Here is an 18,418-nt window from a genome sequence, read left to right on the forward strand (position 1 = left end):
CGGGCGCAATGAGCACACACGCACACATATACACATACACAAACATTCCCAGCTGAACAAAGGCAGTGCGCAGAGTGATATGGTCTTGCTGTTGGCAAGGGAGAGGTTAGAGAGAGAGCATAATGAGGTTACAAGCTGGTGCTTCATTAACTCATATTTACAGCTCTGAAGGTTTCAGCAGCATTTTACCAAGAAGGGAGACATGATTGAGACATGATGTGATTGAGACATGAAGGTAGGAGGCATATTGTTTCATTTTAACCAGTTTATCTAGTCTATCTAGCTTTTTCCCCCTTATTTCTCAATCAATACCTTGGTGTGTTTTTTTCATGATAAACTCAGATCTTGTCTTTTTCTTCAAAGCACAGATGATTGATGGCTAAATTACCCTATGCTGAACAAGAACACACCTTTTCCACATTTTTTTTGCTTGAAAGCAGCTCTCTGCTTCCGACTCAGACTGACTCCCTCTGCGAGATCTTGCAGAAACTCTGTCATAGATTCACAGGACGCACTTGAAAGAAGGGATGAGCGGCTTTCTGTACTTTGTCCTCCCAGCTCTGGGAGGATACACTCTTACCTCTCTTTACCTGCTCAAGAACCCACATGTTCTCCATAGGAAGAAACGGACTGCTTTCCACTGCACACACATTTCACACAGAGGAGGTAAGAGGTGACACTTCATCTGATAGCTATAAAGTTCTAATATTCAAGTTTAAAGCCTGATCATGATGTACAGCTCAAACTGGTCGCTGGTAGTGGTGAATGTTTGGTGAAGAGTAGGAAGCCTTTATTTTCCCTTATTTAAAAAGACTAACTGACCTTACCATTTGCAAACTGGCAACATGTGGATTAAGACATTTTTACTTAACTCTGTCATGTCCTGTAATGCCTAGACACACAAGCTATTTTAGACCAAGTTCAAATATAACCTTTTGGACTAAAATATACCTGTAGTTGATGTTGAAAACGGAACAAAAAGGAAAACAATCAAAACATTGGCATAAAGCAAGTAAGCCATACTCTGGTTGTAGTAATGCAGTTAATTCAGCAGATGCTGTGTATTTACTGATCAGCATCCCCTGCACTCATCAATAAAGCTGATAACTTGATTTGTTTTCAGGAAGTGGAGAGAGGATAGAAAGCACCATTGAAGCATTTGAACAGTAAGTACTGAACTTACAAGCCCAACTTTAGCTTTTAAAGCAGCTCTGAAGTAAGATTACATTTAATTAAGTTTTCAGTGTAAACATTGAAAATACATTTATACACATACATACATACTGTACATACATACATACTGTACACACACACAACGATTGGGGTCTAGGGGTAAAAGGGGGTGGTAACACAAAATGAAAAGGGAACTAAAGTAAAAGTTTCATCATGAATTTATTTACAAGATAAGCGAATTCAACAGAAAATCTGGGTTTACCTCAACCAGTTCAGTAAATGGTGATAGAACAACATAAACAGGGAATATTCAACCAAAAACGCAGTTTGCACAGGATAAATCCCACTTAAAGACAAAACACAAAGAAACCAAAGTCTGTCAGCCAAAACACTACCCAAAACCAACAAATATGTGACAGCAACAGGGTCTTTAATTCTGCAGCCAAACAACCAGAAAAGGCTCTGTAAATCTACAGCAAAACCAAATCACAAAAGGCTCTGTAAGTCTACAGCAAGCCAGTCTTTGCACAAGCAGAGTAGTAGCAAACTGATTCACTGCCCAGCACAGCTGCCCCGAATGATGGTGCTGATTGTCCTTAAGTAGAGTGGTGGAGGTTGTAGCCAATAGATGAAACTATGCTACGATGAAACTGAGACACGATATTAGAGGCTGTATTTTTCTGAGACACGATATTAGAGGCAGAGACCAGGGAGGGTGGCCTATCATCGAAGTGTGCTAGAAGCATATAATTTTGCATATCAGCCTATTCCATCTGGCTGTACCTACCTGGCACCCTTTTCATTGTTGTGCCCTTCTGGATCCCTGACAGTTGACTAACTCCCTTCGAGTTGCCTTGACCTTGGTTTCTAACCTCCTCTTCCATGGTACCTCCTTCTTGCTCTTGATATTATGTCAGCCAAGCTTCTCCAGGATCACTGTTTCTGTACTGTATATCACCTTATTTGTTTCAATGATGGTCGCGGTATGGATTGTACTTATTGCTGCATTCGACTCAGTTAGAAGGCTTTCTGGTGGTACATCACTATTTCTTGCCAGTGGGTGCCACACTCTTATCTTAGTTATGATGCTGTCTCTGAGGCTGATTCCCTCACTTATCTCTATCTCTGGGGCTTATTTTTATGCATGAAGAAGAAAAAAACAGCAAAGGAGTGGAAGAAACTATTTAAAAAAAAGAACTTTCCAGAGTTAAGAACTTTTAAATACATTATTTTCAATTGGAAGGACAGTGGGGAACCATCAGCTTCAAGGAAGAGAAATATGGTCAGAAAAACATTTGGAATGATGGTGATTGGTGATCACAAACGTTGGTGAAATCAGATGGTAAAAGAAAGCCCACAGATGCTCAAGGCTTTGTTAAAAAAGGAAAGTAAGAACATTTTCATATGAAAAAGGTAAATGAAACTCAAACCATTTATCTACATAGCATTAAGCAAACCACTAATCAGTGAAGCTAACGGGAGAAAAATGCTTAAATTTGCTGGAGAGCATAAAGATTGACTTTTAAGAAGGAGGTCATGTGGTCTGATAAGTTTAGGTTTACCCCCTTTCAGAGTGATGGGAGCATCAAGGTAAGAAAATGGATAGCTATCATGTGCAGTACTTACTGTACAAGCATTTGAGGACAGTCTATGATCTGAGGTTCCTGCAGTTGGTCAGGTCGAGGTTCAGCAACATTATGTGCCCAAAAATGAGGTTAGCTGACTAGTTATATAATCAAAGACCAGGTTTTTCCTTCAATGGATTTGTTTTCTTCCATGATGTCACAGCTATTTTCCAATTTTGACAAAGCCAGGACTACACAATGTCATAGTTAATCTGTGCCACAATCAAAGCTAAAAACAGTCCAATGAAATATTAGCGTGTGCAACATGTTTATTTATTTTTTATTTTGTCTGTCTCTCTCTCTTATTCTGTATATGTATGTATGTGTACATATATATACCTTACTCAAATCAATTAATAATTAGCAGTTTGATGTCAAGTGCTGCACAAATCTGCCAATTAAGTCTAATGTGTATCAGGTGTGTTGCAGCAGGGAAACTTGCACTGAGGCTCTCGAGGGCAGAAGTTGGCCACCCCTGAGTCCTATCCCTGATCCTGTTTTGATATCCCAAATGTTCACTTTACATGTCACAGAAGATTCCCTCTCCTTGCCACAAAATTACATTCATGAGGGGAATGGGCAGCAACAGTAGCCAGAAAGGTCAGACTGTTCTTAATGAGTAGATTTTGAGAGATAATCAAGTCCATAGAGATAATGATATTTTACGCTACCTCCCCCTACAGGTAAATACCAAAGCAGGATTTCTGATTTTTTTTTTTTTTTTTCTTTCCACTTCTTCTGCTGTCAGTGCGGTCAAACAGGGCACAGAGATGCTGGAGATGGACTGTCACTTGACAAACGATGGATATGTGGTAGTTTCTCATGATGAGAATCTGCTGAGACAGACCGGCCACGATGTCACCATTTCCTCACTCAAACTACAGGTAGGGAGGACAGACCCTGCAGGTCTGTAAGTAAAAACAATGCCATTTGCTTTTACAGAGGTCAGGTTTCTTTTACAACCCCAATTGCAATGAAGTCAGGACATTGGGGGGGACATATCTAGAAAAACAGAATACAGTGAATTGCAAATCTTTAATTTAAGCATTTCATCATCTACATTCTATAATATCACCAGAATATTTAGAAAATTAAGCCTAATCTCTGCACGGAAGTGGCAAGGCGAAAAACAAGGAGTGACTTTTGATCCCTCAGATAGCACTACATTAAAAATAGACATCATTGTGTAAGGATATTACCACATGGGCTCAGGAACACTCGGTTAACAATTCATCGCTACTTCTGCAAGTGCAAGTTAAAACTTTTCCATGCAAACCAAAGCCATATATAACCAACACCCAAATACGCCACTTGGCTTCTTCAGGCCAGAGTTAGTCTGAGATAGACTGACGTGAAGTCTAAAAGTGCGATGTGGTCTGATGAGTCCACATTTCAGTTTTCTTTGGAACATCATGGATTTTGTGTCTTCTGGACCAAAGAGAAAATTACGATCTGGATTGTTATCAGCACAAACTTCAAAGGCCAGTATCTGTGATGGTTAGTGCCCATGGCATGGGTAACCTGCACATCTGTGAAGGCATCATTAATGCTGAAAGGTACATTCAGGTTTTGAAGCAACATATGCTGCCATCCAGGCGACGTCTTTGTCAGGGACATTCCTGCTTATTTCAGCCACACAATGCCCAGCCACATTCAGCATGTGTCACAGCAGCATGACCTCATAGTAAAAGGGTAGACTGGCCTGCCTGCAGGCCAAACCTGTCTCCTATTTTAAATGTGTGGCATATAAGGAACCGCAAAATCCAATAAGGAAACCACAGACTGTTGTGTGAAGGTAAAAGGAAAAAAAGGAGTTGTAAATCACTGTATTCTGTTTTAGTTTATGATTTTCATATTGTCCCAACATCACTGGGACATTGGGTGGATGTAGCTCAGGAGGAAGGGCTGTTGTACAGCACGTTGAGTGGTCAGCATGACTAGAAAAGGGCAACAAGTCCATTTACTATTCATTTGGATTGGGGTTGTAAAAACAAGAAAACTGTAAAGTTGGGCTCACAATTACAACACATATGATGTGGCTTAACTAAGATTTCACTAAGTGAGCAATAGTATTCATATGAGTTTGTAAAAACGGTTTTCAAAATTGAACTGAAATTTTTAAAAGGGTGTGTGCTGTTTGAATTTCATCCATTTAGTTTCTTAAGAAAGCAAGCTGTTGCCTGCGTGTTTGCTTAAGTTATAAATGTCCTTCAAGTGAATGATCACATCCGGTTACATTGCAAGCACTAACCAAGAACATTACCAAGGTTTATCTTTTTTTAAAGCACTTTTACAAAGACTAATGTACAGTTTTATGTGTTGATTAGACATGTCTGTGAATAATATAATTGTGGATTTAACAAACCCAGAAAAAAGTCACACAAGATACAAATCTAGTATGTGGAGACACTGGCACGTGAGCCTCTATGCTATGCATTGTAGTGCATTTAGACATTATGTGAGCCTCTTTTATGTTCATGTAATGTCTTATGTACTGTTTTTATACGAGCCTGTTTTTGGGTCTGAAATAAACTTTTTCCAAGAATATTCCAAGATGTATGTTAACTCATTTCACTTCCAGCATCAGTGTAACAAAATTAGTCAAATTTGATCTATTCTTCAATCCTTGTAGGATTTGCCCCTGTATAAGGAGAGACTGGATGTTACCTTTTATGCAGGCCAGTATCCTCTCATTATAAATTCTTGCCAGAAATCCTGTTTGAGGAAGGAGTTGGATAGTGGGTGTGTGTTTGTGCTTGTGTGTGTCGTGTGACTTGACTTTTCACACTTTCCACCCTTCAGGTCGTTACAGCAGCGGCACAGACAGGAAGTTTGCTCTGCTGGAAGATGTGTTCAGGAAGTTTCCTGAGATGCCCATCAGCATCGAGATCAAAGAGAACAATCATGAACTGGTGCAAAAGGTGAAGTGCAATCCCAAATGACCTCACTAAATTAATATTTCTTACTAGTTTCCCATACAATATGGGAAAAAACAGAAAAAATTAGTCATTATGTCCTGTTTTTTCCTGTGACCTTTAGAGATGTGATGACGTTGGTTTTACTCTGGTCCAGGGATCCTCAATCCTGGTCCTTGTGTCTTTAGAAGACATGTACAGAGCTTGTCTGAGTCTGAGTCAGGTGTTTTCCAAAAGGGACACCTGGAAAACCTGCAGGATACCGGCCCTTGGGGACCAGGATTGAGGAGTCCTGCTTTACTCTAAGTCTTGCATTTGGTAGCTGTTACACATATATGATGTATCTTTTCTTAGCTCTACAAAGATCAAAATCTCGTTTTCACTTTGAAAACGTATAATCATTTAACCTGTTTACTTGTAGTTACACAGTTTGCTTTCTGTCTGCAGGTGTCGGATATGGTTAAAAGCTACAACAGAGAAGAGATCACTTTGTGGGCCTCTGTGGATGCCACAATTTTAAAAGACTGCTGCAACACTGTAAGTTAACCAGCTGAGGGAGACAGTCTCCAGTACAGAAAAATACTTCATCACGGTACTTATGCAACAAATGCAAACACACTTTTGCTTCCTCTTTTAAAGCACTTGTTTGAATGATTGGATGATTTCTGAAAACGTGAAAGAAATAAAAGTTTTTCTTTTTCATAAGTTGTATCATCGTCACACACATTATTTAAAAAGAAAAGAGTTTCTGTGTCAGGATTGACAATCAGAATTTCTCTGTGCTTTGCAGAATAACTCCATGCCATACAGTTTCTCGATGAAACGAGGTGTCGTGCTTCTGCTTCTCTTCTACAGCGGCCTACTTCCCTTTGTGCCGCTTGGAGAGAGTTTACTGCAGTTCTACCTGATACGCATCATCAACAGGTGTGGTTTCCTGCTAAAAGGCCCAATTCTTACACTAAATGGAGTATCTCATCTCAGACTTTCATGTTTTGTCTGTCCTCATTATGCTGGCAGTTAATAACTGCTTTTTATCAGTGTAGTAGAAGTTAATTTTCTATCTTGTTTTGTCAACTTTATTTAATGTTTAATGCAAGATTTAAAAAAAAAATACAGATATGTCTTTTTCTCCCATCTCTGCACGCTGAAGGACTTACATTCCGGAGAGTAGCATCCTGAGGAACAAGCTGGTTCTGTCTCTCCTGGAAAAGTAAGTATAGTTTTGGGAAAAAGCATGAAAAGCTTACTTTTTCCTGCTTTGTTTAGTTATTATTATTATTACTCTACTGTGTAATATGCATATGGATTATAGTCCTGAGGAAGAACATAGAAAGAGAAAATTGCTCTCCTGGAAATAATCTTCCATTTAAATGGTGCAAAGTTTTATCAAATATTAAAGTCAACAGATAAATGTCCAAGTCAAGCGCAACATACAGGTGTCTTGCACTGTTTTACATTTCATATTAAAGCAGTATGATGTAACCAAAGCTGAAGTTCAGACTGACTGCAGATTATACAACTGTTTTTTATGCTTTCATTTCAGAGTGACTATGAGGAAAAGTCTTTTTAGACACCTTGCAGCCCGTGGAATACAGGTATGATCGCATCAAATCTTTAGTGAGTAATAAAATAATGTTTGAAAAGCTAAAAAAAAAAAAAAAGTGGGTCCTGTGATGGACTGGTGACCTTTCCAGGGTGTACCCTGCCTCTCGCCTGATGATTGCTGGGCCACGACCCTTCTCAATGGTTAATGAAATGCATGAAGCTGAAAATTTTATGAAAACTGTGATTTAAGACTGAATATACTAACTAACATAATTAGGTGCAGTTAAATGGAGCTGTTGATAAGGAGGGTTTTGCCACTTTGTGTGGGCAAATAGATGAACAAATTAATGAGCATTTTCTCAAAATAAAGCTGCACCACATTCATCTGTGGTACATAACAGCAATAACGTAGCAAATGATATAAAATCTCTCTACACAACTGACAGGGCTGAAAACCTCCTTGTAATTGGTATTAACCCCCCAGGCAATGATGATTTATAAATACATTCAGACTGGGACTACTTTGTGATCCATTTATTGCTCAAAAACAGACATTTTTCTTTAGCTCTATTGTACAACACAACAAAATAAGATTTGAAAGGTCAATTTAAAACAGAATAATAAATATACCCGAGTTAAATAGCAATGAAGCATAAAAATAATGGTAGAATATTTTATAAATATACAAGTGAAAATAAAAATAAATAAATATATGCTAAAACAGTCTGTGCTCTGGAATAAACAAGAGCTCTGGAATATATGTGCTCTGGGATAAACCCTGTAAAACCTGTTTAAAGAGTTATTCTTTAAGCAATGTCACTGCTGATGCCATGAAAGGCTTCTTGTAGCTCTTTTTTCATGGCCAGTCTGCATCCTGATGGTTTAAACTGCAGAATGTAGTAGGCCAGTGTGATTTTAATAACTGGATTGCTTTTGTGGTTGATTTTTTGCTAATGTAACTCCTGAAGTGACAGCTGTTTTTGTCCAATGAGCCTGTTGGCCTGATTAATATTTTGCAGCAGTTTCCTTGTTGGTGTTTCACTGAAAGATTTCAGACTGTCTCAGTTAGTGTTTTCTAGACCACAGCCAGAGTGCACTGGCTGGTGTTAAACATTTCCGTTTCCTGGGAAGAGCAAGGCACTGTCTCCTTTTTTGTGAATGTAATGAACATTTTCTTGGCATTTTGAAAAAAGTAACATGCTTCGCAGATTGATGCTTCATGCTGACTGGCATGAAGGTAACATGGAACCTGTGGCAAACAGAAATGATTTGGCAACAGAAATCTGGCATGATCTCTTAAACAGCTTAAAAACTACTGAAAATAAGCTTCTTACTGCATCCACACAATGCTGAATCTCATTCTGCACATATGTAAGATTCCAGGTGTAAACTGGCCTGCCAACAATCCAGGTCTACACCCAATAAAATAAACAAAACCAAGAACGGTCCCAAAGTGCTGCACAAATACTTTAATTCATCTGACCTTTCTGTTGAGAGACCTTCAACTATTTTATAATACTTCTGATCATTACTAAGAACTTTCTATAACCCTCTTTCACTTAAGATCTGGTCCTGCATGTGAAGATAAAATCACTGATCGGTTAGGAAGAGGAAAAAGTTCACAAAAATATTTTAAAACAAGACAGATTTGTGTCTTGTTGCTATGTAGCTAAACACTGCATTTTCAACTAAAAGGGCTCATTCAACCCTCTAGCACAGTGATGTAATGTAGAAAACACTTTGGCTATGACACTGTGACTTTTCTGAATTGCATCACCTCTGTCAATCCTGCTATGATGAGATCATCTTCATTGTTAGACTATGAGTGGTCACCCAAAAGAAGTGACCATGTACTGAAGTTACACACCCTCATCTTGATGCATTTAAACATATGTGATCAGGGAAGAAAAACATTCTCACTGTTAGCTTCATAAACAGGAAGAGATGGTTTGTTTGTTTTGCAAAAGTTAAGTAGTTTATTTGTATAACTGATGAAAATGGCAGGATACCTCATAAAACTGGTTTGTTCTCCATGCAGTTGTATGCTTTGTCATTCAGTCACCTGTCAGAAATTTTTTGATTTTAAGAAATAAAATCTAAAATTAAATCAGCTTTTTATCCAAATATGATAGAATCAATCACATACTGGACAATGTGTAAAATACAAGTAAATGGACTGTATATATTAGCATGAAAGTCCACATTGTAGCCTAAGCATCTGCTTCTTGATGTATGTTTTCTGATTATCACAATGTCTTAACCACAACTCCACAAAATATTCTTTTTAACTTGAACTGTTAATGTATGTATGTAACTGCAGGTGCATTTATTTGTTTGCAACGAAGAAGAAGACATAAAGGCAGCACTGGACGTGGGAGCCACAGGAGTGATGACTGATTACCCAACTCTGCTGTCAAACTACTTCTGCAGAAACAGAACCCAAGATTGATTCAGATCTCATTTCAGCTGTTGTAATGGCTTTCTTTTAAATAATGATTTTATAAGTACTTGAGAGGGGGAAAAAAATCATTTTTAAAACTATGAGACCCCTTTCCTCAACCATGACATGATTAGTTGAGGGATCAATGAAACGGCATGCATGGGGAACAGAGCAGTCATTCAGCTCTTGGATCATGAAAACCTCTTAATCACTGCTGAAAGATTAACTTGTGTGATCTTCTGTTTGATCATTTCTACTGTATGACTACAATCAGATCAGCATGTAAAGAAACAGTCACTGATTTTTGTCTGTAGCAAATCACAGGGGTTAATATTAAACCAGCTCTGCTGTGTAACCCATGATAGGACTGTAAATAAACGTGACTTTGTTTTGACTGTCTTTGATGTTATTTTCTGGCACTTTTGATTCATCTAAAAATTCTGAACTTAAGAAATATGTTTTTTAAGCAAATTACTTTTTTTGCTTTGGGTGTTTTTGTAGAATTTAAATGAAACACAAGCAGCAATAGACACTGAAGAAATGTTTATTGATACTAAGTGGCTACAAATGTACAGTATATTCATACAGGCCTACAAATATGCATATAAACATTCTTATAAATGAGAGTGGATGCATTTTCAATCCATTTATTTTACCCTAAAACTGAATATTTACACATGCAGTGAATATCACCTGTGTCCTTGTTTTCACAGGCAGCCACGGTCAAAGTCTGGCCATACGGCTGTGATAATAATCAACCAGTCTGTTGGTGAAACAAAGGCTGTATTTTCTGCTTTTGCTAAGTAGAGTGATGACTAAGTTAATGGGACATAAAGCAAAGTCACTTTAAGTTTTTTTAGGAACCTGATGTTTTTGTTTTATCTGTAAATATATATTGTTGAGTTTAAATTTTCACAGATTACAAGGCATTTAACACCTTCAAATGGATCTTTTAGGCAGATCATCTTAACAAATCTACTCCTTGGCTTAGATAGTTTATTAATCCAGTAAGTTATTTATTGACTTTAGCTGCTTGTATGTTGATATGAGCATGTTCATCTTTGTCCTCTTGACACACTTTTTGCTTTTTTCTTTTTCCTGGTCTGTGGGTCAAGACAAAACAGGACATACGGTATGCAGTTCGGTCAGACATGCAAATCAATCAGCAAACCACAACCAAGCCCTCTCCATATTATTTCACGTTTATTTTGGATTTCCTGAATTATGATTAGTAAGTATCATTACTTTCATTGTGTGTTTGTATTTTGTCCACTAAAAACAGTCTGGTCAACGAACTGACAAGTAGGAAATAAGATCCCACCAACAGCCTTGTGGCATAAAACTGGACCAACAGCGCTCAAATTGATAGCCATAAAAGGCTCATGTGAAGTCCAATCTGATTGGTTGACCCACATTCTGAACGTCACTTGAGCGTTCTGATTGGCCGTCAAAGATTTGTTTTGCACTCTTCACACTTCCTCCATCTGCGTGTTTTCATAAACAAATCCCATTTTTCTCCCGCCGGGACGCTCCACTCTCTCGCTGTCAGCCTGCCAGCATTGTGAGCTTCTAGCTTGTGTTTTTAGAGGGACGTAGAAGAACTTTGAGAGCTGGTTCGGATTCAAAAGAGAAACGCGGGTAAACGGGATTTTCTGCAGCAACCAAGGACTGGTTGTGTTGTCTTTTTTTCCCCCTTTTTCTGTTTTTTTTTTTTTTTTTAACCGAACCGTCAGCGCATGGTCGACTGTTGCATCTGCTCGAGCTGCACGAAGTACCGTTTTACCTGCTTCTTTTAGTGGGTGGTTTTAAACTATCAGTTGCATTTGGCCTTTGGGTCGATTGTGAAGAGTTTCGGTGTTTTCAGGTGAGTGGACACAGAAGGAATATCCTGCAATGCGCATCTGCTGCTGCTAGCGGTTGTGTGTTGGTAGTGCGTAGCTAGCAGGCTAGCTCCAGACAGGCTAGTTTGTAGCTAGTGGCTGTTGTCCTTTATAGCTGACAGATGTATGTAGGCCACTGAATGATGACAGACACACGGCCATCGGTGTTTGACATTGTACAAACGCCACTGTACGCCTCAGCAAGGCTTGAATTTAGGTTAGCTGCTGTATGCAATGAAGCGAGAAGAGTGTGCAGACAGGAAGGGCTGTCTGGTGAACTGTGTCCTAACCGGTCTGTTTGGTCCTCTATTACTTTGACTCACCTTTAACATGAAGAAACAATGCTCACCATGTTTACAAATGGTGGAAATAATTAATTTCCTTTGCTTAAGCTAGGCAAGTCTTAGCAGTTGCCATGAAATGAGAATGTGAATCATTGTAGTTCAATACAAAGTCTCAGCTGCAAAAGTTTTTATTTCTAAAGTCAAAGTTATGACTGAACAAGTCACACCTCTTCATCTTGAATCAAATTTAAAGTAGTTTGACACTGGTCAAGTTTAGGCCAAAGCATGGGCAATTTCTAAGTTTGCACTGCATAAACATGATATGTTCAGTAAAAACTCAAGTCTTTTCTGCACATAATCCATAACCTTATTGGCTCAAACTCCAACAATTGGATCAGATAATGATAAGATAAAACAGAACAGTCTTGTTTTTCTTATCAGAAATCCTGCAATGAACTCCTAAATCTGTTTCAAATGTCCAAGACTTGCACAATATTTCAACTTCCTCTACTGGTCTGATGTGAATTTTTTTTTTTTAACCAGATGGAGGCAAATTGAATTTATGCCTAGATGACCATATACAGTTATAAACTGCCTTCTATCTGCCCTCATCATCTTCAGACATGGTGAAGCTGACAAAGGCCAAGACTTTCCAGGCTTACCTGGACTCCTGCCACCGTCGCTACAGCTGTGTCCACTGCCGCGCCCATCTGGCTAACCATGACGATCTCATTTCCAAGGTAAATATGCAACATGCCAAAGTCGTCGGTGATAATTTTCAGTGGCTTGTACACCGCTTCATAGTTCATAAACTGTTAAAGAAGCTCTTAAGAATGAAATAAAAGAAACTCCCAAAGTTAAACTTAATTAAAAGATTTGTTTATGATGTACTTTGCAAGTTTGCATTCCTCCTTTTAATTTAGTCTTTGTGTCTTGTCTCGTAGTCTTTTCAAGGTAGCCAGGGACGGGCCTACCTCTTTAACTCTGTGTGAGTACTTTTATTCTCTCAAAGTCTTAATGCAGTTGGCACACTGGCCATTTTTTCCTTTGCAGTTGACACACCCAATGTTGACAAGTGCAAGTTCTTAGTTTTTTGTTAACCACCAAAATCTCTGTGTAAATGGGCAAAAAGTGACGTTAGTTTACATATACCTTTTGTCTTTTTAGTAGAATTGTTAAGAATCCTTAAATATCCTTTTGTGATATTTTGATCTTTACTTTCCGACTCAAGCACTCCTGAAACAGCCTGTTTTTCTTCTAAACAAACTCCTAGTATCAGACAACAGTGTTAACAGATAATTTGATTTGCTCTAGATTGGACCTTGAAGTAGGGTGAGTTCATTTTAGTCACACTCCTCCTGGGTTAGTGGGTCAGGAATACACATGAAGAACCCATTTAATGTGAGCTTGTTAAATAACAGTAGCTCTTAATCTAATATTAGCATCTATGTTGTTTAAGTCTTGATCTTTTCTGGTAGGGCTCAGTTTAAAACATTTGCCTGGAAAGGTAATTGTTGTATGACCTTTTCTGTTATAAATATAAAGTATTGATAACCACAGAGGGGGGGAGGGAGTTCTGGACCTGTTTATTGCTGTAAGGAAAGTAGTCCAGTCAAGAATAGATTCTTTATGGATCAAAGACTGGCTGCTGTTTGATAACACTGCTTTTGGTTTCAGGGTCAATGTTGGCTGTGGTCCTGCAGAGGAGAGGCTGCTGCTTACAGGACTTCACGCAGTGGCCGACATCTACTGTGAAAACTGTCACACTACGCTGGGCTGGAAATATGTAAGTAACTTTTCCATCATATTGTTCTGTCACTGTGCTGTGAATGTTTCACTGTTTTGTACTATGCATGTATGTATGTATATACTTCTGATTGGTTAAAACTCATTTTATACTAATCAGACATGTGAAACAAATGCTTTTGTTAGAGAAGTGTCAGATTAATTACTTATCAGACTTTGAATAAATTTGTTCCACTTCGATGAAATAAAGAAAAGGGAGAAGAGTCAATACAAAAGGTGTGTTTTCTGTGGCAGGAAATTCGAGTGTCAACATGGGTTTGTAACTTTGCTGTTTGTTTAGATAGACAGTAACACTGTATAGTACACTCACTGGGTTTCCATCTACAACTTTTATTAGTCGTATTTTACTATTGCATAAAGGTTGAGAGCAAAATTCAAACAAACCTTCTGAATACAGCAAAATAGTTTGTTTACATGATGTGGTTGAATCATCTGAAACACTAAATGAGTATCTTGCATAAATGATCACATGAACCATTGACTGCAACTGCTTTTTTAGGTCTCTACTTCCTCAAAGTTGTGTTTCTAGTTAGCAGCTTTGTTTAGTTACGGGATGGCCTGCAGTGCCATCTGTTGACAACACCGCTGACTCTAGTTTATTAGCTTCAAGACAACAAATAGAAGAGAGATTCTATTTTTCTTTTTAACCAAAGCGCTGGTTTACATATCCTAAATAACATCATTTGTTCATTCATTTTGTTTTTTCAGGAACAAGCCTTCGAACTCAGTCAGAAATATAAGGAGGGGAAGTACATCATTGAGCTCTCCCACATGATAAAGGATAACGGTTGGGACTGAGAGGGAAATCTCCAACTTTCTTCATGACTTTTTTTTTTAAAGAGTTGCATCCCTTCAACTTTAAAGATGTAGCTTCCTCATCCCATGTTCGAGCTGCTGCTGTGCCACACTTTTCACTTCATACAGCTTTGCCAAGAATAGCATGTGATGCCTTATCTTTGTCTGTTAATGTTTCTTCAGCATCCACAACAACACATTTGCTGATATGGCTATCCCAATTATTAGCAGTGCTGGGAAATGAACTGAATGAGTGCATGGTTTGTTTGTGTGGGAGATGTAGTCACACAGGCAACAGTGCGTGTTGGATTGTAAAGCATTCGTATTGGGGATCAATAGTTTATAATGACAACTAAACAGTCTCGCTGTGTGGTGGCGGGGCTGATCGCTGTCCATAGGAATTTGATCTTGGACAACAAATGCAGGTATTTGAGTTTTTCTTTGAGTTTAAGGGTCAGAATTAGACGTGTCTGGCCCAGACGGAGACTATTATCAAGGCTTGTTCAACCCACAGATAATTTTCAAGAGAAGGAGATAAAAGACTGTGGTAACGCACTGAGCAGCAAGAGGGTTTCTTTCTTTTAATTAAAGAACTTGGATTTCCTTTTTATGGTAAAATGAGTAACATTTAATCTTATTTTCCAAATGCTATCGGGATATCAAATTAGTAATGTTAAAGTTTGCAAAAATCTCCTGCAAGAATTCCTAAATCTGTAGAATGAGTCTTCTGTTCACAGGTATAACATTTAGGTTGAGTGTGTGTCTGCATGGATTTTGCAGTGTATGCTTAGGCCTCTTTAAGCCGGACAATGTTGAGAAGCATTGGTCCGGAGTTGGTTCACATCTGGAGTTTTCACAGTACACTTGGAATATCTTCACTTCCATTTAATGCTAATGACATTTATCCTTTATGCATTTGTGTATTACTTAACACTGAGCTGTCCCTTCAGATACATTAGCTTCACGGTGTTAGTGCGAAGTGTGATTAGCATATTGTAGCATATTTATGGTGATTTTAATGTCTGCTTTCATTTAAGTATTTTTATTTTAACCTGGGATTTCATTAAACTATGGTTTGCCAGTAACATTTGCTGTGAAGTTGTGCTTTTTGTGCTGTGATCATTATGGGTTTGTGTTGGCAAGAATTTGGCAATACAATATGTGTCATACTACAGGGGTAATGATAGGATATACTGCGATACAAAAAGGAAGTTGGTTTATTAGTTTTCTTTACTACAATTTTATAGTAAGAAACTGCTATTTGCTTGACTTTGACTTGACTGAATAAGAACAGGACGATCTACATGTCATTACAGAGTTAATAAAAAAAAACTTTATGGACAAGATTAATAGAATTAAAATCTGCCTCATCAGTAAAGATCTGTTAAAAAAAATAAATAGTGCTCTGAATGTTGATATTGTCACAAAATATTGCAGGATACCAATATTTTCTTACACCCCTGATGTACAGGTGTTTTTGTGTATCTGTTTTTGCCTCATCTCCCTTTTAATGCACCCTTTTCTTTTGATAATTTATAAAATACATGCTGAGACAGTTTGTCAATGTAAAAAAGACAATGAAATTAGGATAAATCATGCATAACATCATGGCTGTAGGTGATTTCTAAGGAGCTGCTAAGAACTGATGGCCTATGCAAGCCAAATCCATTTGTAAAGCACAATTCAACAACTGCCTACCTAAATAATCCAAGTAATTCACAATATTTTCAGGAGAAACTGCAAAAGAAAGACCAGATTATCTGTTTTCTATGTGGTGACAAAACTAACCAAACCTTGTATCCTGCACACAATCCCTGTCACTTAATTCTAGTTTCATTTTAATGACTTCTATTTTGCCATTTCAGATTTCTGATATGCTCATACCCCCCTGGTATGGAGCCTTTGGTATGTGCCCCCATACCAGAGGCAACAAAGGAGGCCCACAGCATGATCAAACCATTCTTTCTTTTTACTGAAGGTTTACATGTGCCATTTATTCACCTAATGACACATTAATGCAGCGTATTAAGCTCCATTTTAGTGTCATTGTCAAATAATGTGTAATTTGCAGTGATGTCTGAATTGTAAGGGATAAATAAAATTTCTAATGATAAGAAGGAACGGAACAAGTAGGACAAAATCCTCCTGACTTACAGCTTTTTTTTTTTTTTTATCTGCTGTTTATGACAAAGTTTTACAGTGATGTTTAGAACATTACTGTAGTTTCACTTATAAAAACTAATCAAAACCAATTGACCGTGAACCAAATAAATCAACCAGCAGATGGCGCTGTTTATTGTATTAGACTGGTAGTGTATTTGAGCATTCATATGCAGCACTGCACAGAATTGAGGGACCTTCACATTATTTTCAAATTAAAGTTTAAACATGTTATTAGTATATGAACTCCAAAATACAACCTTATGTAACCGTGGAGAGCGTGATGATATAAATAAATAATGATTAAACAGGTTCCCTGATGATGTGTGGTTTAATACAAATGTGCTTATTCTGTGAGGGAATCATTTTGTGGTTGCAGCCGTCTTGTTAAAAAGAAAAACATACTTTAAAAAAAAAAAAAAAAAAAAAAAAAAAAATATATATATATATATATATATATATATATTTAATGATTATTTTAAAAAAAAAAAGAAAATTACAAAAAAGATGAATGAAAATCTAACATGAAGTAAAAGCTGCTAACCCAACTAGGTTCTGAGCATAGAAACTCCACAAAAACAAGTAGGTATTTCCCGTTTTTGTGCATCATTTTTCATCTGATGAAGCAAGTGTGATCACCCAATCCTCTCAATCTGGTTGTTTAACCACTTTCTAGTGACTCAAAATTACGAGAGCTGGTGTGATCAACTCAGCCATAATACCAGAAAAAATTGTAGTCTTGCGAGATCTTTTTTGTTTCTTTTTTAAGAAGGTTAGTATTTGGGATCTGTCATCCAAAACTTGAGCCAATGGAATCACTGAATCACACCATGTGTTCCCTTCCCATCTTATTCCATATAGTTCCCATCTTATTATCACACATCCATGGATTGTTCATAATTCAAATATTACAACATATTAACCCTTTACTGTTTCTGTTGAGATTTCCTGCTGTGTAAAAGTTTGACTGATACTACTTCCAATGCAGAGTTGTTTATTTAATAAAAAAAAAAAATAAATAAAAAAAAAAACTGAACTGCTCCCTTATGAGGGATATTTTCATACATGATGAGACAACTGATATATTTTAGCCACTATTGTGAGGCCTCTTTTTGGGTTTTGCCATCTATTCTGTTTTCAATCTTTTCCTAATATTTAGCCTTATATTTAGCAATTTCACTTAATATCTGCTTTTCATTTTTGACTCTGTTAATTCCTTTTTTTTTTTTGTTGGGAGCATAACATTTATTGGAATATTTTGTTTTTCATTCCTTCCAAAATGTTTCAGTATATCATCATGAGGGATTGGAAGCAACTCGACTTAATGAAAATAAATAAAAAATAATAAATTGTAAAAGAATATGGACAGAGAGATTCCAAAGTTGGTTTTCAAGCCGTAAAAAAGATCTTGATCATTCTTTGAGCAGGAACCGGTCACATGCTGGAGCTTTAAAATTAATGGTACGTTTTTCCTATGTGATGTGATGGTGGGACTACTGACAGTCATGTGTGTGCACAACATTTTCAGCTGCCCTACTTCCTCCTTTCATTCCTGGGAACCGTTTTGTATAAGCACAATCACATGATTGAAGGAGTTAAAAGGTTATCCGGGAAGCTGGTAATGCTGAAAGCTATTAATTGGTTCTTTCTCTCTTTAAACCTCAGCAGCATATAGTATGCAATAGGTCCAACACGTGGTTGTAAAAGTTTTTCAACGAAAAATGTCCAATTTGGGTGGTAGAAATAGAAATATTCACAAAATAACTTGTTAGAGGTTAGTTCGACAAATTTCTAT

At 37.5% G+C, this 18,418-nt stretch overlaps 2 protein-coding genes across 3 annotated transcripts; both read left to right on the forward strand.

Moving 5' to 3' along the window:
• Positions 1-527: 527 nt before the first annotated feature.
• gdpd3a (glycerophosphodiester phosphodiesterase domain containing 3a) lies at positions 528-9,707 on the forward strand (the record flags this gene model as incomplete). The annotated part of the gene is made up of 10 exons (XM_079253623.1): positions 528-666; positions 1,124-1,166; positions 3,547-3,682; positions 5,431-5,476; positions 5,601-5,719; positions 6,161-6,250; positions 6,504-6,637; positions 6,864-6,923; positions 7,257-7,308; positions 9,579-9,707. The coding sequence occupies 10 exons, from the start codon at positions 528-530 to the stop codon at positions 9,705-9,707; spliced, it is 948 nt and encodes a 315-aa protein (XP_079109749.1).
• A 1,505-nt stretch (positions 9,708-11,212) lies between these two features.
• Positions 11,213-15,550, forward strand: ypel3 (yippee-like 3). 2 transcript variants are annotated; one of them, XM_079252380.1, is made up of 5 exons: positions 11,213-11,562; positions 12,484-12,602; positions 12,807-12,850; positions 13,540-13,648; positions 14,377-15,550. In XM_079252380.1, the coding sequence occupies exons 2-5, from the start codon at positions 12,486-12,488 to the stop codon at positions 14,464-14,466; spliced, it is 360 nt and encodes a 119-aa protein (XP_079108506.1). In that variant the 5' UTR covers positions 11,213-11,562; positions 12,484-12,485; the 3' UTR covers positions 14,467-15,550. The 2 variants fall into 2 exon arrangements, with proteins under 2 accessions (XP_079108506.1, XP_079108507.1); XM_079252381.1 differs by having other exon boundaries at positions 11,296-11,336.
• Positions 15,551-18,418: the final 2,868 nt, after the last annotated feature.

The sequence above is a fragment of the Telmatherina bonti genome (assembly GCF_933228915.1).
Source record: "Telmatherina bonti genome assembly, chromosome: 14".
Taxonomy (NCBI): Eukaryota; Metazoa; Chordata; class Actinopteri; order Atheriniformes; family Telmatherinidae; genus Telmatherina; species Telmatherina bonti.